Source organism: Triturus cristatus, chromosome 11 (assembly GCF_964204655.1).
Source record: "Triturus cristatus chromosome 11, aTriCri1.1, whole genome shotgun sequence".
Classification (NCBI taxonomy): domain Eukaryota; kingdom Metazoa; phylum Chordata; class Amphibia; order Caudata; family Salamandridae; genus Triturus; species Triturus cristatus.
The window spans coordinates 179,799,873-179,827,085 of record NC_140594.1 but is presented as its reverse complement, the minus strand read 5'-3'; the positions used below and the strand labels follow the sequence as shown (position 1 = coordinate 179,827,085).

General features: G+C 48.4%; 1 protein-coding gene across 17 annotated transcripts in view; it reads left to right on the top strand.

Moving 5' to 3' along the window:
* The window catches only part of ATXN2 (ataxin 2), a 1,509,788-nt gene that overhangs the window by 903,527 nt on the left and 579,048 nt on the right, over positions 1–27,213 (top strand). For 14 of the 17 annotated variants that reach the window (XM_085634791.1, XM_085634789.1, XM_085634788.1 and 11 more), the window contains one exon: positions 2,094–2,246. In XM_085634791.1, coding sequence (XP_085490917.1) covers positions 2,094–2,246 — 153 coding nt within the window. The remainder of the gene's footprint in view (positions 1–2,093; positions 2,247–27,213) is intronic. The other 3 variants (XM_085634787.1, XM_085634777.1, XM_085634776.1) reach the window with 1 other exon arrangement.

Here is a 27,213-nt window from a genome sequence, read left to right as displayed (position 1 = left end):
CAACTAACCTCTCCAATGGTAACGGCCAAGTACTAACATAGCGCCATGAAACCAATCGGTGTACGCGCGCTCTACAAATCATTTTTAACATTCATTCCTTCTTGCCAAAGGTTGTCAATGCCTTCCACATTGGGCAAACTATCACCTTGCCCACTTTCTTTCCGCCTCCGCACCCTTTCAGAGAGGAACAGAGGCTCTACCGTCTGGACCCAAAACGTGCGCGTTCATTTTATTTGAATCGCACACAACCGTTCCGGGTGGATGACCAGCTCTTTGTTGGCCCACTAGGCGCCAAGAAAGGCCAGGCTTTACACAAGAGGACCATCTCCCGCTGGGTCGTCTTGTGTATCAAAGCCTCTTATTCTCTGGCTAAAATGGAACCTCCGATGGGGTTGCGAGCTCATTCTACCAGGGCGACAGCAGCTACTACTGCATTGGGACGTGGTGTCCCCCTGCAAGACATCTGTCGGGCAGCCACGTGGGCTTCGTTGTACACCTTTACTAAGCATTATTGCCTTGACAGTCAAGTCCGTTCTGTTCTCCGTGACTTTCTGGTGTGATCTTGGTTCGCAGACCCACCACCGGGGTTGGTATCTATTCTAAGGTAAGAAATCTATTACTAACATTTCTCTTTCAGATGCACAAGTTACTTACTTGTGTAACGATATATCTGTAAGAGATAGAGAGCCCCACCCAGCCTCCCCGTTCTGTGAACTGATTTCTAGGGTTAAGGTCATCCCTTTCAGGGCCCTAGTTTTAATGCACCAGTGGTCAGTATCTTGCATGGCTCTGCATTCCTGGCGTGGATAGTTGTGTACAGAACTGACGTCAGTGCGCGTGGGCGCGTCTAAGTAGCTCCAGCGACGTCATCTCGGCGACTACGACACCAGCGACGTACGCGAGCTGTACGGCGATGCCTACAGATGCGCAGGGGTACTGCTGATGATAAAACTTTCTGGATCCAGTCTGACGCCTGGGGATGTTCAAAGGTGAAGAATATCACTAACTAATTTCTCTTACAGATATATCGTTACACAAGTAAGTAACTTGTGCTTTACAAAGAAAGGAAGACTCCATTCCTTTAAGCCAAAGAGGGTGCTGAGTTTCCACATAGATTGTACCAAAGGCCACCGGGGAGACCAGCTCTTTGTTCACTGGAGTGAGAAAAAGCAAGGCATTTTACAGTAGAACCATCTCCCACTGGATCGTGCTCTGCTTTACGATTGCTACACATTGGCTAAAAAAGCAACCTCCTAAAGGACTGCATGCTCATTCTACCTGGGTCAGAACTGTTACCACTGCATTAGCATGCAAAGTTCCTGACCTAGACATCTGCCATGCATTATTGTCTGGACAGTCGAATCCGCTGAGAGGGGCATTTCACCCTCTCAGTCCTTCAGGACTTTCTGGTTTGAGTCTATTCACACACCCACCTCCATATATGGTCTGCTTTACTATCTGTTCACAAGATTGTGGAATCTGCTGCTAGAAGTCTCCCATCACAAAAACAAATTCCTTACCTCCTGTAATATTTTCTGGTAGAGAGATTATCTAGCGCAGATTCCTCACTGACCCTCCCATCTGCCCTACTCTGTGACTCCATAAATAAGATCCAAAATCTAGGAACCAGTGCACTGGTCATGCAATTTGCTTTTGGGACTGTGCGCCTGGAGGCACTGACTTCTGAAAAGATTCCGTATCCAGTGTGACACCTGGGGAATATTCAGGTGGTGAGGAATCTGCGACTACATAATCACTACCAGAAAGTGTTACCGAATGCAAGTAACTCGTTCATTCAGTTGGTAATGGTGAGTTAAAGTTTGCATCATTATTTATCTGAGCTAATTACATACAAGTATTTGTATATAATTTTTCATGCTCCCACTGGAGGAAAGCTCATAAAGGATGGTAGAAGTAAATGAACAGCATTTCACGCTGGTGTATAATCTAAAGAAGGCTGTGTCTTCTTGTAGATAAAGTCAATGAATTTGGTCATTGGGTGTTAATATAACATTTTGTTTCAGTGAATAATATCTTGATAAAGAAAATATTTATATTTAATGCTATTTTACAGTAATCCTTTCTGTTTGCAGCCTAAACCTTCTACAACTCCAACATCTCCCCGTCCCCAAGCCCAGCCCAGCCCGTCTATGGTGGGTCATCAACCGCCAACACCTGTGTATACACAACCAGTTTGTTTTGCTCCAAATATGATGTACCCAGTTCCTGTAAGTCCAGGAGTGCAGGTAAAACTATACCAGTTTGTTATGCCATGTGTTTTGAAACCAGTCATTATTTTAAATTCATTTACATAACTCTTTTGTCACGTATATTTTTCTGACATGTGGCTTATTAGAAATTAGGAAAAGTTTTTGTGATGGCTCTAAAATATTTTTTAGCAATCCTATTAGTTAGTTTTTTTGGATGAATGATAGGATCAATGACACCATTTGCTATCCTGTAGATTGCTTTTCTTATAGCTGAAACCAAATGTCCATCAATGTACTGTACATTCACAGTAGAACATGTGTATGTTTATAGTTCATGCATTGCTATTTTTTCAAAACGTACTGCAGTTTGGCAAGTACATGAATGTTACTATCCTTTTTATAAAGATACCCATTCGGTTGCTCATCAGTGCAGCACAGCATCTGATTTCCAATATCCATACAAACAGAGGTGTCTGCCAGTCATCAATCATGAAAAACATGACAAAGCAATATAATATTGTGACTGTTGTCTCCTATGATGTAAACAGTTTTCTTTTCTATTATGGGCTCCTTGTCAGTCAGTCAGTCAAAATTACTTTATTCGGTTTCATAACAAAAACCATAAAAGCATATAAATATATACATACAATATAAATAACATTTAACATTAAAACACTACGAATGAATTAAAAAGGCATACAAGGTAGTGGTTACAATTCATGAATTACCCAAATAATGATTATGTCCAAGAAATTTTCTTCCTTAATCTCATTGAGGTTGCTAAAAATTTGGCAATATTAAAGATCTCCCACGTTGATCCCAGCAATTGTAAATATAAAAGGGCAGGTTTAACTTGCCTAAAACCTTTCTCCTTAATAAGGGGGATGATATGTTTTTTACGAATGGGAGCCAAGTATTTACAAAAGAAGATAAAGTGCACTGTATCTTTAAGGGAAAAACCGTCACAAGAACAGATTCCCAGGTCCTTCTCCCTTGACCACCCTGGGGAATCGGTGAGCAAAAGATGAAATTTGTTCAGTCTGAACCTGGTAAGTAAAAAACGATGATTCATGTTATTAACAATGACCAGGTAGGGTTCAATACTGTTTGAGGTGATTAATAACTGATGAGCCCTGACTGAAGGTTTAAGTAGCTCCTTATCTTCTCTTTCTAAAGTTATCCGATTTTTATATTCAACTTTCACCCATTTTAAATCCCCCTTAGTTAGACTGCCAGGAGCATCAAATAATTCTGGACGACCTAGTTCTCTTGATAAATTCTTAACATAGTTTATCCAGGGGATGGAGGTGCCATACTCAAGAGATAAACAATCCTTTAAAATTGCGTGATTTAATTCCAAATCAGGGTTTAGCCAGGTTGTAATCCATTTTAACATGGGCGCTAGAGCAATACGGTCCACAAGGTGGTCTAACCCGCATTCCTGATGAACAATAAAGGCAGGGGTTGACCGAGGAAGAGATAAAATAGATTTTAAAAATTTGTCCTCAACTATTTGAAGAATTTTTACATCTTTAATTCCCCATAATTCAGCCCCATACGTTGCTATAGAAAGACATTTAGCAACATAAATGTTCAAAATGGCCTGCATGGGCTTCACCCCCAATTTGTGGGCTCCTTGTCATATTCATAACCTTTAAAGGCCCCTTGCCAAGGAAGTGAAGAGAACACCGTTCAAAAGTTTGCTGGTTTTTAACCCACATAACACAAATGTGTAAGTGTGTGTGTGTGTGCACTTCCCAACACCCTGCAGGCAGCCATCCCCATACTGCCCACAACCTTCGGCTGTATGCAGAGGACAGTTAGTCACAATGCCTGGCCTGTGGCCAGCATGCTGGAGGTCAGGCGCTGTGGCCAACCCAGCTGCAGGCAGCCAACCCCACACTGCACACAGCCTTCGGTCATTCGCAGGAGGGAATTGTTGGCAAGGCCTGGCCTGTGGCCAAGCCCTGCATCTAACTTCCTGCAAGCAGCCAACCTCACGCCTACAGCCAGGTCCTGTGGTCAACCACTTCTGCAGGCATCCATCCTCCCTGAGGCAATAATGGACCGTGGAGCCAATTCCTTGGAGCCACATAATGTCAAATTGGGAGGGGACCAGCATGCCCTCTGAGCCATATTAGGCCCAGGGGGACACCATACCCAGGGACAAATTAATGATAAAAGAGGAGGGGGCTGTGGCCAGGCCCTGTGGTCAGCCACCTTTCCTGAGCCATTAGCTGCCTTGGGGCCCCTTACCCCGGGGTCACATGACATTAAATGGGGAGCATGGCCCCCCTCTTTGAGCCTTATTAAGGTCCTGTGACCCCCCCATCCCACCGGGCTGTATGTCATTATAATGGGCGGGCGTGTGGCACAGTGTAGGACCCAGCATTGCTCTCATCCAGAGGGAGCAGCTGTTTTTTGCATGCTTCCTCCGGGCGGAAGCAGTGTCTGTTGTTTCCCTGCCCACAGGAGTGCAGGCAGGGAAACAGAACACTTCTCCCAACCAGCGTGTGCATGTTTAATTCTCGTGCCGGCTGAGAGCACACATACATTCCATTCCTGCAGCAGCGTAGACATGGAAGGTATGTGTGCTCCCAGCTGGCGGGCTTTTATAAAAAGGCTCCCACCAGGAGGGAGCAGAGCAAACTTGTGTTTCCGTGCCTGTGCTAGACCTGTCAGGGAAACTATCCCAGCCCCAGGGGATGGGGTGCCCGGTGCCTTTACTGGCTTAGCGGGGGGGGGGGGGGGGTGCGACATCTCTTCCCTTTAATTCAAATCAAACCAGGGGATGGGATCCCCAGGGCCTTTTGAAACTTGGGGTGGGGGTGCACAGTCCCCCTCCCCTTCATTTAAATATTGGCCCCCAGGGGATGGGGTCAGCCGCAGGTCGCCATCCCCACGTAGCGCACGCCCTCCGTCCATGCGCATTAGGGAGTAGGCCACAGGGCCTGGTTGCAAGTCAACCATCCCACTGGCATCCAACCTCCCCAAGTCAATAGTGAATCCATTCCCTAGGGCCATAGGAGACATGCTGCAGGAACCCCATCTCCTGGGGCCAAAATCTATTCTAAAAGGGGAGGGGTTCCAGAGACCCCATCCACCGGGACCCCATGTCATGGTATTGTTGAAGGTGGCCACGTGGCCCCCCCTCCCTGAGCCTTACTAGGCCCGAAAGACCTCATTCCACGGGGCTACAATACATTAACAAGCATTGACAAAGCCAGTAGGTCTTGGCATTGCAAGAGCTATTGGCTTTATCAAAGTTAATGTCCATTAGCCATGTAGCTCAAGAGCACATAATTTAAGCAGGGAAGCTATGATTTTTCCTCATTTTCTGATCTCACTTTGTAGAAATAAGTAGGTATTTGTCTTTCGACCAAAGTCTGAGTCCTTGATATTACACAAGCTCACACACATTGTTTATAGGCATTGGAAGACTACGTGATGTGCCCAGAATCACAGGATGTTGAACCTAAGCTGAGACATTGAATCTTGTTCCCCAGTTCCACAGTCGAAAGCTCTGATTGTAGCGCTGCACTCTGGGTAGAGGGAGTGCACTTATTTTTCTGTTTGCATTTCGAAAAGAATATTTGAGAAGCTGTCACCTTGAACAGAGATGAAGTGTCTATATAGCATAAATGAAGTCAGGTGGTTTTGCGGTGCCACCTATTTCTTTTATGTTTGCTAGATGAATCAGCCCGCTTTTTCTTTGGCAGCATCTCATTGTAAAATCAGGTCTTGGCTCACTTCAGAACCATGGAAAGATTTGTGACAGATGGGGGCGAAGTCACAAACTTGCAGCCGGAGGCAGATTGTGTAAAACTTTCCAGTGCAGCCCATATTTACCTGATCAGATAGAAAGAGGAAATTTGAAGAGGAAGCGGAGCCTGACAACTTGTCATTGCTGACACAGCCATCTGCCACAAACCTGTGGCAGCTTCAGATCTATGATCCCTGTCACCACCATGGCTCATATTAAATGCAGATTTATGCAGATGCTTTCATGGTGACTCGCCCTCTGCATCACAGGCAGAGACTGTTTAAAACCAGAGCAGAGTCTCACTGTCAGCAACTTAGAAAAGGAACAAACAGCTACCTCAAAAGCAGGTATGAGGGTGAAGGTGGTCCTTTAGTGCAAAGATCATTTTGAAAGAGGACCTTTTTTTTTGTGCTTGAGGGTTCAGTTCTGCGGAAAAGACTCAAAGGAAGCAGCAATATGCACAGGTATTCTAAACTGAGTTGATTTTGTTGGTGAATATTTTGTAATTGTCCATTCTGTTCTAAAATGGTGGCTTTTGTAGTGTCCTTTTTCAGTCAATACGCTTTAAGCCAATGAAGGAGCACAAATTAAACGGCCGGGCGATAGGAGGGTAGGTGTAACCTCCAAGGGGCGCACACGGCTCTTTGCATATAACCAAGGTGCATTTTGTGAATGCACCAATATCTTAAAAAAAAAAAGGCAATAGTTTAAAAGTAAATGTTTGACTCGTGTGGCTGTTGATACACCTGCTTTGCATACTCCTGACATCTAGTGTTGGGTTCGGATGTTTGCAAGTTGTTTTTCTTCGGAGAAGTCTTTAGTGTCACAAGTTCCATTGACCCCTCCTCCTGTTGATCATGCACATGAGCTTCAACTTCATTATTAGATTGTTTTCTTTCTGCTGTCTGGTTCAGACGTGTGTGTTGGCGTTCCGGTTCACGGTCGTTGCGTTGCTCTTTTTGGTTCGTGCAACACTTTCACCTTAGCCTGTATTGTTTTGATTGGGTTTCCCATTCTGTGTATCAAATTATAGCTGCATCGCACGTCGAGTCGCTGCGCTTGAGCTGCGGCTCCTATAGGGCCTCGCCCTTCTGAGCCTTTTCCTCGGTCCCCATCAGGTTCTCCAGTGAATGCGCTCCTGATGATGAGATGGATGCCCTTCCGTTACTGCCATGTGAAATATCCACGGACCAACTTACATCAGGTCTGTAATCTGTTTGTCACCAGAACACAGGGAGGCAGATTGCGAAGCCTGTAGCCCTTTCGACTTTAAGAAAAGCCTCCGAGACCATCACACAAGTCGGCTCAAGATGCAGCTGAGAAGCATCGAGGACACTTCGTATATCTTCGGCTATGACGTTGAAGGACACCCTGAACCATCAAATGGGTAAGAAGATGCGTTCTCCGTTGAGAGCAGTTAAGCTCCGACCTCGAGATCGACATGGAGATGGAAGAAGTCACACATGCTCATCAGTTTGCGATTATGGTACCCCCTGTCCCTCAACACAGTGTCGAACACTCCAAGAGACACTCAACCTCTCTTGAGCAAGAGGTCCTCGGTCCACCACTGCCTTCTGCCCAAGGTTGCCACCGAGCGGCTGGTTCGGCACCGAAACACCATCCAAAGCAGAAGCCTTCGGCATTGACTATCGATACCGAGCCAACCATCAGTGTCTACCGCTTCTACACAAAGTATAACTTCTGCACCAAAACCTGGATCTGAGAGCTTTGAAGCTGGCTTCCAAACCCGATTCCAGCAATCCAGTGGAGCCCATTCTTCATAGACTCCAGGAAAAGTTGGATTCTAGACTAAAACATATCTAGATCCAGCCTCTTACCTGCCGTATCCTCCCCAAGCCTTCGGCTCTGATACCTTCAGCACCTTAAAGACAGCTTTATTTACAAGTGACTCTTGACTCACCGGTATCATCAAAAAAACGGAAGAAATCGGGCAAAGCCACTAGCCCTTTGCCTCTTCCTCCGCCGCCACCTCCACAGCTTCCCCCTCCACCAGACTCCACCTCTCCACCACAGTTGGAGACGCACTAGACATTTCCTCTTGGGGTTCTCTACGATACCATACAGGTGGGCATGGTGGAGGACACAACACCTTTGTCCACACCACACCCTGCCTTTGGGACACCTACGAGATTGACCAACCTGGGGGCACAGACCCAGTCTTCTATCCCATTCGTCCTTCTCCTCCTGCCGACTTAACATCATATCAGGAATTAATCAGTAGAGCTGCTGCTTTTCACAAATAAGAGCTCCACAAGAAAACCCCAAAAGTGAGACGCTTTCATCTGCCCATAGGGCTACTCAGCACCTACCAATGCTAAAAGTCATGTTAAGAGACACAGAGGACATTTTTAAAGACTCGATTGAAGCTAGGGTTATAACACCCAGGGTATATAAAAAATATAAGACCTCCCAATCTGATCCCATATACATTAGACTCGCTAGCAATTACCACTGCTTCCAAGCGGGCTAACTCACAAACTAGTGGAGATTCCCCGCCATTGATGCAGCGTGAAAAAGGGTTGCAGCACAGTTTTCAGAGCATTAGCATATTGCCATCTCAATGGGCCTGATTGCTTGATATGACAGTACTTACTTGGATGAGATGGAAGACTTCTTCCAATATCACCCTGAAGAGCATAAAAAGAGAGGACAAGAACTTGAATGCAAGCTAATCTCCATACGTTGTACACAGATTCTGCTGACACTGCTGCCAGAAGCTTCAATACCAGCATCTTGATTCAACGCCACACATGGCTTCCTATTTCTGGTTTTAAAGCAGAGGTACAGCAAGATTTCCTCAGTGTACCATTTGACAAAAACACCTTTTTGGTCCCTACGTTTGCCAGGCCTTAGAGGAAATAAAAAAAAGACACCCAGACGGCGAAATCAATGGCAGGGACGCACAACATTCTGTGATTCTGGGCAAATTACGTAATCTTCCTGTGCCTACCAAAAATTAATGTCTGTCTGTAACACAACTGGTAAAGCGCTCTGTTACCCTCGAGTTGAATCTGCGCTATATAAAACTATATATTTTTTTTTAACTCCTTGTAGCTCCTTTTGCTGCTCTTACTATTGTGGAGATTGCAAAATCACCTCTAAGAGCAACTTCACCTTGTATCACCATAATCAAAGTCAACACTCCTCTTCAAGATGTTACCTCAAGTACCGCTACGGGGTATCAATACCAAAGGTAGAGGCAAATGTGCTTCCTCATGCGGGGCACAACTCACTGCCACACAATGACTTCACTCTCCACCTCCCCACCATATAAGACCTGTGGGTGTTAGCATTATCCAACATGGTTATTGTCTGGAGCTCATACCACACCTCCCAACATTCCACCTCGCACCCACAGGCTATCCTGGAACATCAAACACTGCTCAAACAGGAAGTTCAAGCTCTTCTTCTCAAATAAGATATGGAACCCATTCCTCTACGTCATCAAGGTTCAGGATTATACTCTCTATGCTTCCTAATCCCCAAAAAGGACAGGTCTTTACAGGCAATTTTAGACCTAAGGCCCTTAAACCAGTACATCCTGTTGGAGCACTTCCATATGGTTATTCTTCAAGCTGTGATTCCACTTCTCCAACAAGACAACTTTCTAGCAGCACTAGACCTAAAGGTCGCCTATTTTCACATACCAATACACCCAGCACATCGCAAATACCTAAGATTTGTCATAGACAGCAAATATTTTCATTTCAAAGTCCTCCCTTTTGGGGTGACTACTGCACTTCGGGTGTTCACCAAGTGCCTTGCAGTGGTAGCAGCACAACTACGCAGACAAAAACATCCACTTATTCCTATATCTGGACCATTGGATTATCAAGGCACGCGCTCCTCACCAGTGACAGCAACATACTCCATCTACCATAAATCTGCTCCATTGCTCAGGTTTCACCCTCAATGTCACCACATCTCACTGTTAACCTCTGCAGGGTCACCCTTATCTAGGAGCTATTGTAAACACACAAGTAGGATTATCCTATCCCAATACTACATGAATTCAAAATTTCCAGATGTTGATTCCAGACCACTCAACAGCTCACAGCGAGGACAGGCATGCGGCTCCTAGTTATGATGGCTTCCTGCATTGCCATACTACCAAATGCACGACTATCCATGCGTCCGTTTGAGGAATGCCTAGCACAATAGTGTCCTCAGTCACAGGGTCAATTAGAAGATCCAGTGTTGAAAGACCACCTCACTCATCACTCCCTGCAGTGGTGTAACACCAACAACCTGCTACAAGGACGGCGTTTCCTTGACCCTGTTCCCTACATTACTCACAACAGATGCATCACTCCCAACAGATGCATCACTCAGAGGCTGGGGTGCACACTTGCAGTCTTTGCAACGCAAACATAAGAAACTTCACTTCAACTACCAAGAGCTTCAAGCTGTTGACCTAGCATTGAAAACATTCCTACCTCAGCTGATCAGCAAGGTTGTCCTAATCCATACGGACAACAGGACAGCTATATACAATCTACAAAAACGGGGCGGGGGGGGGGGGCATTCTCCACAGTTAACTCGGACCATTTGGTGCTGGTCTTTACATCACAGCATTCAACTGTTAGCAGAACACCTCCCAGGAACAGACTACGATTTTGCTGACATCCTCCGCAGAATGCGGAAACCAGTCCACTGGTGGGAACTCCACCCACCAAGCCCTCCTCCCTTACTTTCACAAATAAGGGTTCACTCAAACAGATCTGTTTGCAACTGCAGACAATGCAAAGTGCCCAGAATTCGCCTCCAGGTTCCCTCACCCTCTATCCAAGGGTAGTGCTATATTGATTAATTGATCAGGGATACTTGCCTACGCTTTTTCTCCTACTCTCCTCCTTCCATTTCTTGTTCCGAAACTCATACAAACATCTCTCACGGTGATACCAGTGGCTCTCACATGGGCCCACCAGCCCTGGTTCACAACGCTACTAGACCTCTCAGTAGTTCCCCACGAGAAGCTTCCCACCAGGCCTGACCTTCTCACTAAGAACCATGGAGAAATCGGGCACCCTGATCCCAAGGCACTCAACCTGGCGATCTGGCTCCTGAGGTCATTGAATTCAGTTACCTCGATCTCCCACCTGAATGTATGACCATTCTCCAAAAAGCCCGTTGGCCTACCACTAGAGCATGCTATGCGGCTAAATGGAAAAAACTTGTTTGCTATTGTCATTGTAGGAGGCTGGCTTAGTATATGGTGCAAACATATTTAAGTGAAGCACCCTGCACTAATCCAGGCAACCCTTATGGTTATTTTACTGGTCTTGGACAACCATAGAAGGCTCTCTAAATTGTAGCTGTGTAGAGCAGCTTTCAGGCTTAATCCAGAAGGAGTGTTAAGCAGCTTGTTTTGCCAGAACTAATCATATAGTGTAGGTTAAACGAAAAAGAACCATACAGTGTAGTTATAAAAATAGTTATATTTATTATTCACCCTCACTAACACATTGGTATATCTCCTATCCTGAGATATCAACACAATATACACAATATTTAAAAAGGAAACCGGTAAGTAAGCACAAATACACAGCGGTCACCAGGGGGACACCAAACCATATACTAAAAAAAGTGAAATGCGAACTGCGGCTGAGGTCGCGACTTGACCCAAAAGACTCAGAAGATCTGGGGATCCAGGAACCACCCAAGGTAAGTACCCAGGAATCCCAGGGAGGCTGTGTGCAGAGTGGAAAAACAGCCTCATACTCTGTGCAAGTCAGTGCTCATGTCAGTTGTTTCTTTTTCTGCGCCAGCAAGCGCAGATCCGGAGAGAACGGTACCCCCAGTCACTTTTTTTTTCAAAACTTGTATGAGTCATCAAATAGGGTAATCAAATTTGTTACAAAGAAGCAAAAGTATAGATTATTCAGTATAATATGTTTCGAGCAGGTGACTTCTATATAGTATTTATAAAACAAAGAAAAAGCAATTCAGGTCTGAAAACGAGAGGCCCTAACATTACAAACAACTGTGTCCTGTACCGCATATTAGACCAATGATCGTACCCATCAAGCCATTCCATGTATGTCATAATCTGATGTAGCAACATTATTGTACTGTGATATGTCCTCATATGGTTTCCACTTCTGCAGGTTGTGGAGGTGGTGGCTCTAGAAGGAGACCCCTGAAATCTGTCCAGCGTTTCCATATTTTGTAGTGCTTCTGCGGACACCCCTGCGCTTTAAAAATAGGCTGTTACTGGGCCAGGATCAGCCTATTTTTAAAGCTCAGTCAAGGCCAGCCTTCCAGGCACCCAATTTAGGCGGAGCCGGATCCTTCCATGACCTCGCTATATCTCTTTTTGCCAGGGTTAAACCCAAGAATAATAGGTGTCTTTTATAGATATTTCCCCCAATTTCGTCCGTGATATGCAGCAGAACAAGCTTAGGAGAGAAAGGTATGTCCCAGCCCAGCACTTCTGATAAACAACGAATAGCTCCCCTCCAAAACTTGCCTAGTATGGTACAATTCCAAATAGTATGCATAAGTGTGCCTTCCTCACTGCCACATCGCAGGCACATCACATAGGGGAATCTATTAGTCCCGCCCTCCAAAGCCGGTATCTGGTAAAATAAGCACGATGCACATACTTAAACTGGATAAGTCTGAGGCGAGATGTTATTGGAAATGCCTATGGCGTCCCATTGTTTAAACCCCACTAATGTGGGCACTTGTGGCATAAGGCCGCTCTGCCAAAGGGGGGGGTCTCCCTTGTCAATCTTTTCCACCACCACATCCTGCACATTGATTCTTTCCACACTCCGAAGACCACACGCGTGGCAGACGGCAGTTTCCATTGCTCTTTTGGCGTGAATAGCAGTTTGTGGGGCAAAACCTCTCCCATAAGCCACCTCTCTACTTGGTATGCCGGGTCATTGCTAATCCCATACCACCAGTCATTCAAGACCAAAAGGTGAGCTGCTGCATGATATGATTGGATATCAGGGGTCACTATACCTCCCTCGATGGGGCATAAAGCCGGCCTGATCTGGGTGGACCAAATCCAACATGTAAGGGAGGATACGATGCGCCACGGCTTTGGCCAATAATTTGGCCTCCACATTCAGCAATGCAATAGGACGATACGATGAGTGTCGATCCGGACGTCGGCCAGGCTTAGGAAATACTGTGATTTCAGCATTCTGCCAGTCTGGCGGGAGTCTCCACTCCCCGAGGGCTGCATGCCCCACTTCTAGATAGTGACCAAGTAATTGAGATTGGAACGATTTATAAAACTCACATGGGTAGCCGTTTGGGCCTGGTGCTTTACCAGACGCAGGTGTGCCAGGGCAGCAACTCAGTTCTTCGACTGTCTGCGGGGCATCCAGATCTGTTCGCGCCACATCTGAAACAGCCTTAGGGGGGCAAATCATCGATATATTGGTAAATCAAGGGTTCCGGCAGGGCCTCATTGGGGGCATAGAGCTCTGCATAATAAGTCACGAAGCTAGAAGCAATTTGTGTAGGATCTGTGAGAGTTTGGCCATTATTGCCGAGAATACCTGGTACATTTAACGGGCGGAGAGCCTGTTGACATAAACGGTGTAGAAGAGAATTTGATTTATTACCCCATTGACAAATTCTACTGCGGGAGGCAGGCCAAGCCTGTCTTGCCTCATCACGCAGTGTGTCAGCATAGTTTTGTTGCAGAATAAGAAGTTGGTGGTGAGTCTGCCCTCCGTCTATTCCTCTACAGCTCTGTTCCAGTTACAACAGCTGGGCTTCGGTCTGGAGCTATGCCTCCCGGCGTTTTTTCCGTTGGGTGGTGCAATATGCAATATCCGCCCCCAGTGACTTTTTGACAGACTTTTTCTCGACATCGATTTTGAGTCCATCAACTCCTGGTGCACGAGGGATGCTCGGCTTCAAGGCTTGTGGTTCCTGTAGCCAACTGATGTCGGTGACGGATCTGCACCACGTGTGCTTATTTTGCCTGGAGCGTGACCACAACCCCAAGTCGTGCTCTGACTGCCGGACCATGAATCCGAAGTCTTTGCGGGAGCAGTCCCGAAAGCTTCTCGAGGCCCGGCATTCGGCTCCGCGCCGCTCGAGGTCCCGGTCGTGTAGGGCGTCGAGGGACCGGTCTCGGAGCCACCATTATTCTTCTTCCAAGTCTTTGCGCTCTGGGTCAGATATGTCGAAGCACCAGAAGAAGTCGAAGAGGCATCGTCGCTCTTCGACTTCTCCCTGTCCGTCAGCTGACGTGACGAGGGATGCGGGTGGTGCCCCTCCCGCGGCTCTGCGTGCGCAGCCCGAAGGCTCGACTCAGAGTTTCTCCCTTATCCGGGACCTGGAGCAACTCCTGCCCAGCTTCGTCAATTTTACAAAGCGATGCACACCATCTCTGGGCAGCCCGAATCCACGGCGTGCCTTCAGGCCCTGCGGACTCAGTTGGGGGCCCTAGGCCTTTGATGCCAGCTGCACTGGCCTTGGCACCGCAGGGTCCCCTTGGATCCAGGCCTGGATCTGGATCGGCGCCGGTCGACCTTGTTACACCTTCCCCAGCGCTGATTCCACAGGCACCACTTACCGCAGCTGGCGTCTGCTGTGTCCACAGCCAATGTCGGCCCCAGCCTCCACCTCGATGTAGACACAGAGCCCGACTGGCGTCGACCGATGCCGGATCTGGTGCCGACGGATACTTTTGTGCCCATATTCTACCCTTGCTCTTTGAGTCCAGATTGGCAGCCAGAGGAGGGTGAGGAGGACTGGTAGAGGTCTGGAGCCCCTTTAACGGACCAGTAAGGTTATGTCCCGGACTGGAGAGAGGAACTGGGGGAAGCCAGTGGTCTGGATACCTCACCAGATCTTGGCATGTTGTCTCCTCCTACCGTGGCTACAGAGGAGGGAGCGTCTTACGCAGTGGTGTTGCGTAGGGCGGCCGAGGCTCTCAGCCTCGATCTACCTATGGTGGCAGTCAGGACTAACCTCCTGACAGAGATGCTTCAACCGGCAGCGAGCTCTTCAGAGCCCCTGCTGCTTTTCAATGAAGCCCTAACAGACATCCTTTTGGGCACCTGCTTCAGGCCCACTACAGGGGCTCCTGTGGATAGGATGATTGCCTGACTCCACCGCCCGGCCCCGCGCGAACCCATTTCCTCTCCCAACACCCCACCCCTGAGAGCTTGGTGGTCCAAGCCTCCACATCCAAGGGTGCATTCCCTGCCCCTCCACCTGATAGGGAATCCAAAAAGCTGGACCATCTTGGGAAGAAGATGGTTTCTTCCTCCAGCTTGGGACTGCGGTTGGTAAACACCGCATGTCTGTTAGCCCGTTACACCCACTCTGTGTGAGATATGGTTGCGCAAGTGCTGCCTCAGTGTCCGGAAGAGGCCCGGGCCGTACTCTCTCGGGCAGTTGCCGAAGGGAGATACACAGTGAAGTTTACCATCCGCTGTGGGCTGGATACCGTTGACTCAGTAGGCAGACTATTTCGACGTCGGTAGCCCTTCGACACTACGCCTGGTTGAGGTCAACTGGTTTTTCAGGGGATGTCCAATCCACCCTTATGGCCATGCCCTTTGATGGGCGTCGCCTATTCGGTGACAAAGCAGACAGCGCGCTAGAGTGCTTTAAGGACTCGGGCTACGGCCAGGTCCTTGGGCCTTCCCACCACACGCCCTGCGCAGTCTGCTTTTCGACCCTTTCGTAGCTACAGAAGGGATGCCCTGCCAAATCCCACCCAGAGCCACAGGCCAACGCAAGCAGTTCCGCCCCTGCACGGCCGGGACGTAGGTACCACCGCCGTGGTTCTGGTGGCCAGCAGGCGGGCTAGTCCACCACAGCCCCCTCTGCAGCAGCCTCCAGACCCTCCTAGTCCAACCTTTCAGGGCCACCAATCGCCAGTGGACGGCTGGATTTGCCATTACCTCCCCCACTGGCACACCATCACGTCGGGCAGGTGGGTTTTGCAAATAGTCCGAAGTGGCTTCTCTCTCCCCTTCGAGACTACCCCTCCAGCCATGCCACCTCAGTACCATTGCATGTCGGAGGATCATCTGGCCCTTGTCCAACAGGAAGTTTCGGCAGTCTTGGCCAAGGGGGCCATCGAGCGAGTTCCTGTCCCAGAAGTAGGTCGTGGTTACTATTCCCACTACTTTCTGGTGCCCATGAAGGACAAAGGCTTGCGTCACATCTTGGATCTCAGGAACGTCAACCGCCTCCTCCGGAAGGAGAAGTTAAAAATGTTGATGCTAGCTCAGGTTCTGTCTGCCCTAGACCATGGGGACTGAATGGTAGCATAGGACTTGCAGGATGCTTATTTTCATATCCCCGTCCTGCCGGCCCACTGGCGTTGCCCACAGTTCATGGTAGGCCACAAGCACTTTCAGATTACCATGCTCCCCTTTGGCCTTATCAGTGCCCCTCGGGTGTTCACTAAAGTGATAGAGGTGGTCGCAGCTCATCTACGTAGATCGGGGGTTACAGTCTTCCCCAATCTCGTTGACTGGTTGTTGAAGGAGGGCTCGCCCCCGGGCTGTCCTCTCCCACCTCCAGACTACGGCCAACCTCCTGCATTCGCTGGGGTTCTCCATCAACTTGCCGAAGTCACACCTGACTTCCTCTCAGAAGCTCCTCTTCATCGGAGCGGATCTGGACACGATGCAGTTTCGGGTCTATCCTCCCGAACAGCGAGTCCGGGATCTTCAGGCTATGATTTCGATCTTTCAGCCTCTATCCCGGGTTTCGGTCAGGGCGACCCTCAGGCTACTTGGCCTGACGGCCTCCTGCATCCTGCTGGTGGACCATGCCAGATGGCATATGCAGGCTCTGCGGTGGTACCTGATGTTCCAGTGGGAACAACATCAGGGTAACCTGTCCGATTGCGTCCAGATCGCAGAGGGCACTGCACACCAATTGCAGTGGTGACTAACAAACCAGGATTGGGTCGACGGCAGATCCCTCTCCCAACCAGAGTTCACAGTGGTGACCGATGCATCACTTCTGGGATGGGGCGGCCACATGGGGGAGGCGGAGATCAGAGGCATCTGGTCTCAACCTTCTAGAGCTTCGGGTGATTCGTCTTGCACTCAAAGCATTCCTTCCCCCTGTCCGTGGAAGAGTAGTGCAGGTGTTCACGGACAACACCACCGCCATGTGGTACTGCAACAAACCAGGCGAGTTGGGGTCATGGACCCTATGTCAGGAGGCCCTCCGCCTTTGGACATGGCTGGAACATTAGGGCATATCCCTGGTGGTTCAAAACCTGGCAGGTTCCCTGAACGCCAGGGCGGACGAAATCAGCCGCAGGTGCATGATGAATCGTGAATGGCGTCTTCACTCGTAGGTGGTGCAAGGTCTCTTTCGACAGTGGGGAGAGCCTTAGTTACTGCCTTCTATACGCTCTTCTGCTTGTACTACTTCTGCCTAGAGTGCTGAGGAAGATAAAGTGCGACCGGGCCCAAGTCATTCTTGTGGCTCCGGATTGGGCATGAAGAGTCTGGTATCTTGAGCTGCTACACATGGCCATCGATCCTCCGATTAGACTGCCTCTTCGGGAGGATCTTCTGTCGCAGCAGCAGGGATGGTCCTCTACCCGAACCTGTCCAGCCTCCACCTCCTTGCGTGGAGATTGAGCGGTGGCAGTTGATGTTGTTTGACCTGCCTCATGAATTCTGTGATGTTATCGTGGTAGCCAGGCGTCCCTCCACTAAGACGGTATACGCCTGCAGATGGAACAAATTTTTGCCATGGTGCACAGCAAAAGGTGTGGATTCCCTTTCCGCCCCTCTTTCTGAGGTTCTCTTGTTCCTCCTTTCTTTGGCCCAGCAGGGCTCTGCCCTGGGCACTCGAAAGGGCTACCTCTCTGCCATTTGTCTTCCGTATGCTTCCTGATCAGCCTTCTCTTTTCAAGTCCTCTGTTGTACATCGTTTCCTTAAGGGCATTACTCATCTTTTTCCTCCTTTTCCCTTCTTAATGCTTCAATGGGACTTGAACTTGGTTCTTACATATCTTATGTGCGCTCACTTTGAACCGCTACATAACTGTCCTCTCAGGCTTCTAACTTTGAAAACTGCCTTTGTGGTGGCCATCACCTCTGCGCGCAGGGTGAGTGAGCTACAAGCTCTGTTACTAGCCTCCCTTTCAGGCTCTTCATCCGGACAAGGTTGTCCTCAGAACTAGACCTTCCTTTCTTCCCAAGGTGGTTACTTTTTTCCACATTGGCCAAACCATCACTTTGCCAACCTTCTTTTTACCTCCTCATCCTTCTAAAGAGGAAGAGAGGCTCCACCGTCTGGATCCAAAACGTGCGCTTTCCTTCTACTTGGATCGCACCGAACGATTCCGGGTAGACTACCAGCTCTTTGTTGGCTACGTGGGCGCCAAGAAAGGTCGGCCCGTGCACAAACAAACCATCTCCAGGTGTGTCTTTCTGTTCATCAAAGCTTGCTATTCTTTGGCAAAGAAGTAGCCTCCAGTGGGGCTGCGCACCCGTTCCACCAGGGCCACGGCAGCTACCACTGCTTTGGGATGGGGAGTCTTCCTTAATGACATCTGTCAGGCAGCTACGTGGGCATCGCTGCACACGTTCACCAAACAGTACTGCCTGGACAGCACAGTCTGGAGGGACGGCTTCTTTGGCTGTTCTGTTCTCCAGGACTTTCTGGTGTGAACTCAGTTAGCAGACCCACCTTCGGGGTTGGTATTGCGGGGGTATCTATTCTAAGATAAGTAATCTATAACTAACTTTTTTTTCAGTTGATCAAGTTACTTATCTTCTGTAACGATATATCTGTAAGAAACATAGGTTAGTTATAGATAGGTTTTCCTGTTTTCAGTTTCTATTTTTGGTCAATTCTGGTGGGTTTTTTTCTCAGTGATTTCAATACCTTAAAAAAAGTGGTTAACAGTTGTTACACATTTTAGTGCCATTAAAACAACAAACAGTGTTTTTCTGGTTTTTATGGAACGTTTTGCTTTTATTATTGCTTGCTCTCTGTACTGATAGTGCATGGTATAGAGATAGTGTATATGAGATCCAGATACAATTTTCCAACTCAAACTTGTAGTACATCATACAATACCTCTCTAGTGAGTCTTTGGTCATGTGAGCTCACTTTTTCCTTCCCATGTAAACTTTTTTCTGGGAAAAGGCCCTCTCAACATTGGCACTTGAGATGGATAACGCCAAAACAGCCAGTACGCAATTAGCTAACTGTGGCCACTGACCTAGCTTTCCATGCCAATACTGGTGCACTTGAAGTCTGCGATTCTCTGGGCAGGTTCTGCAACATTTGCGTTGAACTGGGCGCATATGCCCTCAGTTATTAAAGAGGTCAAAAATAAAGCAGCACTTTAGAAACTACATAGAAAATTCACCTTTACGGAACGGGTCTAGAACTGGTATAGAGTACCACAGTGAGGTTTCATTGACTTCAAATGTCCTGGTTGGTGAAGGTACATTTCTATGCATCATTGCAAGCCATTTGTCATACAGTGTAAAATAAAAGTTCCTGAATTATTCTTCAACATTGCTTTGCTTACCAAGTGGCAAGCACTCTAACATGGAACATGTTGCAGTGCCAAAGTCACTAAAGGTGTCACCCAGCCCCTTCACATCTACACCAATTATGCCGAACACTTGGCAGACAAGGGTGTTTCCAGACTCTAATTTTTTTATTATGTCCATTACAGCAGTTATGTTTTCCAGTAAAAATCTAAGAATGCAGTACAGTGTACTTTTTTTCACATCACGATCAATATGCGACCAAAGATCCTCATGTTTCTTGCCTTTGGCATAATCACTCAACAAATATTCTGTAAACTGTTGCCACATGGATACTATAGTGTTCACAGCCCCTTGGACTGAGAACCATCAGCTAAGTGACACAGTTGGGATGAATCTTTCTTAGATGCCACACAAAGCACAAAATGAGAAATATTTGCGTTTTAGTTCCCGCGCATAACAAAACAGTGCACCAGAATGGACTAAAAAGTTAATAGCATTCTTCATTAACTCTGACGATTGTAAAGATGCTTTCAGCATACCATCTAACAAGTGACAAGGATATCTTACAGGGAAGCACTTCAGCTCAGGTATCGATTTTGAGAGGTAATCTCACAACATTTTCATATACATATCTGACTCACTGCAAATACAAACAATATCACTCCAATCTTTGTTGAACTTAGAAGGAACCTTTTTGCAGCAGCATTCCAAGTGACACTGCGTTCCATGTTTTCCAAAAGTCTGGTGTCATGTTTTCACCACTATCCTTGATGCTTGGTAATAGCACTCTTTTCACGTATACTTGTCACTATACCTTGCATTGGATGTTTAAAACCTACTATCAATACTGACTCACTCGAAACTGTGGGATGATGTATCAAGGGTTTTTACCCATTCTCTGTGGGTAAATGTGATGGCACATATCTGGAAAGATTCTTCCGAAACCAGCCACTTTACCTATCAGTGAACTAATCAAATGCAGCCAAAATATCAAATATGATTTTAATATTCCCTGATTGTCTACAGTTTCTAAAATATTTAAACAAGACCTAAAGCATGCTTCTAGACACTACATCTTTAGACCAAATACCGCAACATCATCCCGTCGACCACTAAGTCAGCGATGAACGCGGAGTTGACAGACGCCACCTTCCGACGCGCAGGGGTACTGCTGACAAAAAACTTTCCAGATGCAGTCTGACGCCTGGAGGTAATTCTAAGGTAAGGAATCTATAACTAACCTATGTTTCTTACACATATATCATTACCGAAGGTAAATAACTTGTTCATCTTACTGCAATAGCTGCCTCTCTGCAGAGTAGACAACACCTCTCTTCATTCAAAATACAAGTCATTAAAGTCTTAATTGAAGGACTTAAGAATGGTTCCACCTTTATCTTCCTGGAATCTTAACATTGTTCTTATACGACTGTTGGGTCCTCCATTCCAACCCGCACATACTCGCCCCTTCAGTTTCTTTATTGGAAAGGGGCATTTTTAATTGCCATTACCTTACTTCAATGTGTTGGGGAGCTCCAGGTATTAACTTTGGAAGAATCTTTCGGCCTGCTCCACATGCACAGGATCGTTCTTAACACCAACCCCAAATTCCTTCCAAAGCTTGTCTCCCACTTTCACCTCAATCGATTTACCAGTTTTTTAATGTACTACATTGATAGAACTAAAACATTTTGAAAGACAAAACAACTATTTTTCGCTTTTTCAGAAAGGAAAGCCTATATCCAAATTAGGCATTTCCAGATCAATAGTGAAGTGCATTTAAACATGTTAAAGCCAAGAGAACTTTACCTACACCCCCTAGAGCACACACTACTCAAAAGATAGGGGCTTCTATGGCTTTCTTTCGCAACATCCATATAACTGACATATGCAAAGCAGCTATATGGTCCGCCCCTCACAATTGCACTAAACATTGTGTGGATGTTTTAGCAAGCCAACAAGCGAATGTAGGTCAGGTAGTGGCTCATGCACTCTTTCAAACCACTGCAACACCCACAGTTTAGCCACTGCTTGGAGGAGCACTTCTTTGCAGTCAAAGCAAAGCATGTTTATTTACAGCCACACATGCCTCGAATGGATTATGTTACTTAACCTGTAAGTATCTGTTCTTGGTATGTAGTGTTGTAGATTCACATGCACCCACCCCTTCTCCCCGAAAACCTGTGGCTGTTGCAGTTTTCCTTTACTTTTTCATATGCAGGGACATCTCTTTACTTATGCTTACTTGACACTCCATTCTCAATCTCCTGCAGGAAAACAATCTAACAATGGAGTAGATGCCTATGTGCATTATTACCAGAAGGAGGAGTCTCTCAGTCTCTCAATCTCGTGACTCGAAAGACTTCTTTTAAACCAAAAAAAAAAAAACTTGCACGCATCCGGACCCAACACAAAAAGGAGGGAGTATGCAAAGCATGTGAATCTACTGCTCTACATGCCACAAACAGATGCTTACAGGGTAGTAGCATAATCCATGTGTCAGTAATGTTAGCCGTGCGTAGTAGTCAGTTTGACTGTTTTCCTCTCACCCTAATATTAATATGAAACTTGTATACAGAGTTGGACTGCGTTCGTCTGTGAGGGTTTTCTGGCTGGGGTTGGGATGGGGCGTGTGGGAGGGAAAGAGGCAACATGAATGGAGTGCGCATGGAAGGAGACGGAAGACGGAGCGAGTGGAAACACAAGCACTCTTGTGGATTGCTCAGACAAAGAGAAAAGTAGCTCCTAAAACAGGAGCAGTGGATGAACACAAGTACTTTGCCCATGCTCTGGGGAAGGGCTAAACACAAGAAGAGACATGACGCATGCAAACAAATGCTAAGCTTGATATCCTTGTAGCCTCAGCGGATTGGGTAGGGGAGCTGTGCACAACCTCCAGGTCCATTACACAGCTGTAGTGTAGAATATGCATTGGACATTTACCCAACGAGTTAGCACTTACTAATTAACCAGTAGAAAGTACTCCAGCTGGGTAGACATTTTGTGCAAAACTGGGACAGTTGTTTGATAAAGGGGCATGTGGGGCTCAGTTCTGACTGTCACTCACAAAAACACTCACACACCCACTCACAGACCCATACAGTCACACATATCCGCGCACAGACCCATCCAGCCACACACGTACCCACTCACAGACCCTTACAGCCACTCATACAGCCACTCACAGGTCCTTACAGACACTCACACATCCACTCTCAGGCCTTTACAGATGCTTACACACCCACTCTCAAGACACATACATCCACTCACAAACCTACTTACAAGCCCACACAGCTACTCTCACAAACTCAAAACTGCTCACACACTCACTCATACACCCATACAGCCTCTTTCTGATGGATACATCTGCCAGTGGATTCTCACCTTGTGAATATCCCCTGCGCCAGCATTCCACGTAACTTTTCTTTCCCAGCACTCCACGTCGACGTGGGCGACGTTACAATGCATCGGCTCCGCTCGCGACTCCGTACGACGTCACCGGAGCCATAAGAAGCCCACGTCGGCGTGATGATGTCAGTTCCCTTTTTTCCGCGCCGTCAACGCGCAACGTTTTTTTTCCAGTGCTCTCTGGCTACTTTGTAGTTTAGCTGTGTTACTGTTTGAAATTCGGTATGTCTTCGACGAGGAAGTCGGGCTTTAAGCCCTGTAGGGAATGTGGAGGTCTGATGTCCGTCACTGATCCGCATCAAGACTGCTTGTGGTGCCTTTCTTCGGACCACGATGTGGAAGATTGTGCGTGCTGTAGGAGGATGAATCCTAAGGCGCTGAAGGAGAGGAAGACTAAACTATTTATGAAGAAGATCGGCGAGGAGAAGAGAGGGAGAAAAAAGGAGAAGTCGAGGCGGGAGTCGTCGACTTCGAGGTAGTCGAAGAAGCATCACAAAAAGAGAAAGCATTCTTCTCGACGTCGGTCCTCGAAGACCAGGAAGTCGAGATCGACTTCGCCCCGTCGGCGTCGAAGCAAGGACTTGTCTCCATCTCCTTCTCCTTCGAGGTCTCCGAGAGGTTCTCCTTCGCCGAAGCGGGTTCCAGCTCAGTCCCCGGCGCAGTCACCGGCTCCGTCTAAGGCGTCGACTCCGGTTCGAGTGGAGTCGGAGGTCTCTATGGATGAACAGGAACAGGAAGAGCCTGCTCCGGAGCCTGATGAATCTCTGGCTCCGGTGGAAAACACTGCGAAGCCGACGCCGGAGACTCCACAAAGGGATACAGGGTCTGTTCCTTATCCACAATTCCCGGCTCCAGGTACCGATTCAACTCATTTTCTGAATGCCATGTATGGTATTTTTAATAGGGTGGCCGTCCCATCCGGAGCACCAACTGGTCCCGTGGGTCCGATGGCGTATACGCTAGGGGTGCCGCAGAATTATGCTCAGGCCCCCTTTTTGCCCTTTATGCCGATGGCGCCTTCGTGGCAGTTTCCGGCGCCGTCTGGGGATCCGACACGACTTCGGATGGACCGTCAGACTTCGGAACCTTCCTTGACGCCGCGACCGACTCCATCGGTGCCGCGTCCGGCGCCGCCGACTCCACCTATGGCGCCGCCGACTCCGGTACCTCTGGCTCCACCGACGCCGCGTACGACGTCGACGATGCCGGCTCCCCGGATTCGATCGAGAAGGGAGGCCCAGAGGGTTTTGGAGGAAGGAAGATATAGAGCAGAGGTGGAAGAAGGTGAGGTCGACACTTCTTCGGATGAGTTTGAGGGTATAGAAGAAGCAAGTGGTTTGGATACGACCCCAGAGTGGGAACATACTTCTGCTAGATCTTCTCCACCTCAGGAATTGGCGCCCTATCATGTGGTGATTAAGAAGGCCGCAGATCTCTTAGATTTGCAGCTGCCCTCTGTGGAGTACAAATCAAACTTGCTTACGGAGGTGTTGCATTCTCCGACATCAACTTCGGAGCCTTTGTTGCCCTTCAATGAGGCCATCTTGGAGCCGGTCTTGGAGGTGTGGAAGAAACCTCTTTCATCTCCAGCGGTTTCCAGACAGGTGGCAAGAAGGTACAGGGTTGCACCTGGGGATCCTGATTTTTTGTCGACACATCCGTCTCCGGAGAGCCTAGTTGTGCAGGCTTCTTGTTCAAAGCATGCTTCGGGTGCTTTCCCTCAGTCTCCAGCAGATAGGGAGTCCAAGAAAATTGATCAGGCTGCTAAAAAGTCCTTCTCTTCAGGAAGTATGGCGCTGAAATCATCTAATGCCACATGTCTGCTGGGGCGTTATGTTCAAGCCTTGATGGACTCTATTAAATCTTTGGCCCCTAAATTGCCTGAGGGGGATAAGTCGTCCTTCTTGGAGGTTGATGCGGACACTCAGGCAGCTGCCAGACAGGTGATCCAGTCAGGGCTGGATACGGCGGACTTGGTGGCGAGAATTATGGGGTCATCTATAGCCGCAAGAAGGCAGGCTTGGCTCCGTTCCTCTGGATTCTCGGCGGATGTTCAGGCCACATTGGTTGATCTGCCATTCGACGGACAGAAACTGTTTGGGGAGAAAGCAGACTGCCCTTCTACGATTTAAGGACAGCAGATTGACGGCAAAGTCCTTGGGTCTGCAGGCACCTGCGAGGGGTTCAGCTTTTCGGAAGTTTAGGGGTTTCGGAAGAACATCCTTTCGCTCCTTCCGACAGCCCCAACAGCAGCAGCAACAACAGAATCCCCTCTATAGGTCCTATAGAGGGAAGCAAAGGGGTCGGAGAGGTTCTGGTCGTAACCCCTCTTCTTCTTCCTCCTCCTCCTCTGCTCCCAATGAGGCTTCAGGGAAGCAGCCCTAGATCCCCCATCCCGGATCATGTAAGTCCTGTGGGGGGTCGGGTGTCCTACTTTCTACAGGGTTGGAAATCTATTACAACAGACCTTTGGGTTTTGAACCTCGTAGAGACTGGGTACGCCCTTCCCTTTCGGGAGTTTCCTCCCCCTTACCCTCCTTGCAAAGGTTATTGCTCGGAAGACCATCTGCTTCTCCTACAGGAAGAGGTTCTAGCCTTGCTTCAGAAGGGTGCAATAGAGGTGGTTCCGGAGCAGGAAAGGGGTCAGGGATGCTACTACCGGTATTTTCTGATTCCCAAAAAGGACGGCAGATTGCGTCCGATTCTAGACCTCAGAATCTTGAACTTTTACCTGAAACAGGAGAAATTCAAGCTGCTGACCCTTGCGCAGGTTCTTCAAGCGTTGCAGCAAGGAGACTGGATGGTGTCGCTCGACTTGCAGGACGCGTACTTCCATGTCCCAATCCTGAAGTCGCACAGGAAGTATCTCCGTTTTACGGTTGGGTCGCAACATTACCAGTTTACGGTCCTCCCGTTTGGTCTTACTACCGCACCTCGAGTCTTCACAAAGGTGATGGCAGTGGTGGCTGCTCATCTCAGGAGGTCGGGGATTCCGGTTTTCCCCTACCTGGACGACTGGCTTCTGAAGGCAGAGTCCCCAGGGATGGTGCAGCGTCATCTGCAGGTAACATCTCAGCTGTTGTTCGACTTGGGTTTCTCGATCAATGTGCCCAAATCTCACCTGGTGCCCTCTCAACGCGGCCTGTTCATAGGGGCGGTACTGGACACTACTCTGTGTCGGGCATTCCCTCCTCCTCAAAGGATTCTCGACATTCAGGAAATGGTCCCTTTATTCCACAATGGAGCGGTTGTTCCAGTTCTGAAGGTCCTTCGCCTTCTCGGTCTGTTCGCCTCCTGCATACTGTTGGTCAACCATGAACGCTGGCACATGGGGGCGCTCCAGTGGTGCCTCCGCAGGCAGTGGTATCAGCACAATGGAGATCTCAGGGAGGCGATCAGGATCTCCGGAGAAGCTGCAGCGGATCTGTCTTGGTGGAGCGTGGAGGGCAATCTGTCCCAAGGAAAGCCCTTCAATCTTCCTCCATCGGTGGCCACAGTGATAACGGATGCATCCACCCTAGGGTGGGGGTGCTCATCTGGGGGATCTGGAGATCAAGGGTCTTTGGTCTCCAGAGGAGAGGTTGCTTCACATCAACCTTCTAGAATTTCGGGCGATTCGTTTAGCTCTCAAGGCCTTCCTCCCTTCCGTTCGCGGTCAGTCTGTTCAAATCCTGACGGACAACACTACCGCGATGTGGTATGTCAACAAGCAGGGAGGTGTGGGGTCGCGTTGTCTCTGCAGAGAGGCTCTGCGTCTCTGGTCCTGGGCTCAGGACCATCAGATTTGTCTGGTGGCAAATCATCTAGCCGGGGTGCTGAACGTGCGTGCGGACAGTCTCAGTCGGCAGTTCTCCTCCGACCACGAGTGGAGGCTCCATCCGGAGGTGGTTCGTCACGTCTTTCGGACGTGGGGGACACCTCGGGTGGATCTGTTCGCCACTTGCGAGAACGCGCACTGCCCGTCGTTTTGCAGTCTCCAGTTTCCGATGCAGGGGGCGTTGGGGGACGCGTTTCAGTTGAGTTGGGGCTCACGACTCCTTTACGCGTTTCCTCCCATACCCTTGATTCCTCGGGTTCTGAGGAAGATTCGCCAAGACCGGGCCCAAGTCATTTTGGTCGCCCCGGACTGGCCAAGAAGGGTGTGGTATACAGATCTTCTCCACCTCTCCTCGTGCCCTCCGCTCCGTCTCCCTCTGAGGGCAGACCTCCTCTCGCTGTCGGAGGGGCAGGTTTTACACCCCCACCTCCAGAGCTTACACCTTCATGCCTGGAGATTGAACGGGGCAACCGGAGTTCTTTCTCTCTCCCACCTGATGTGGTGGACGTTATTTTATCGGCCAGGCGA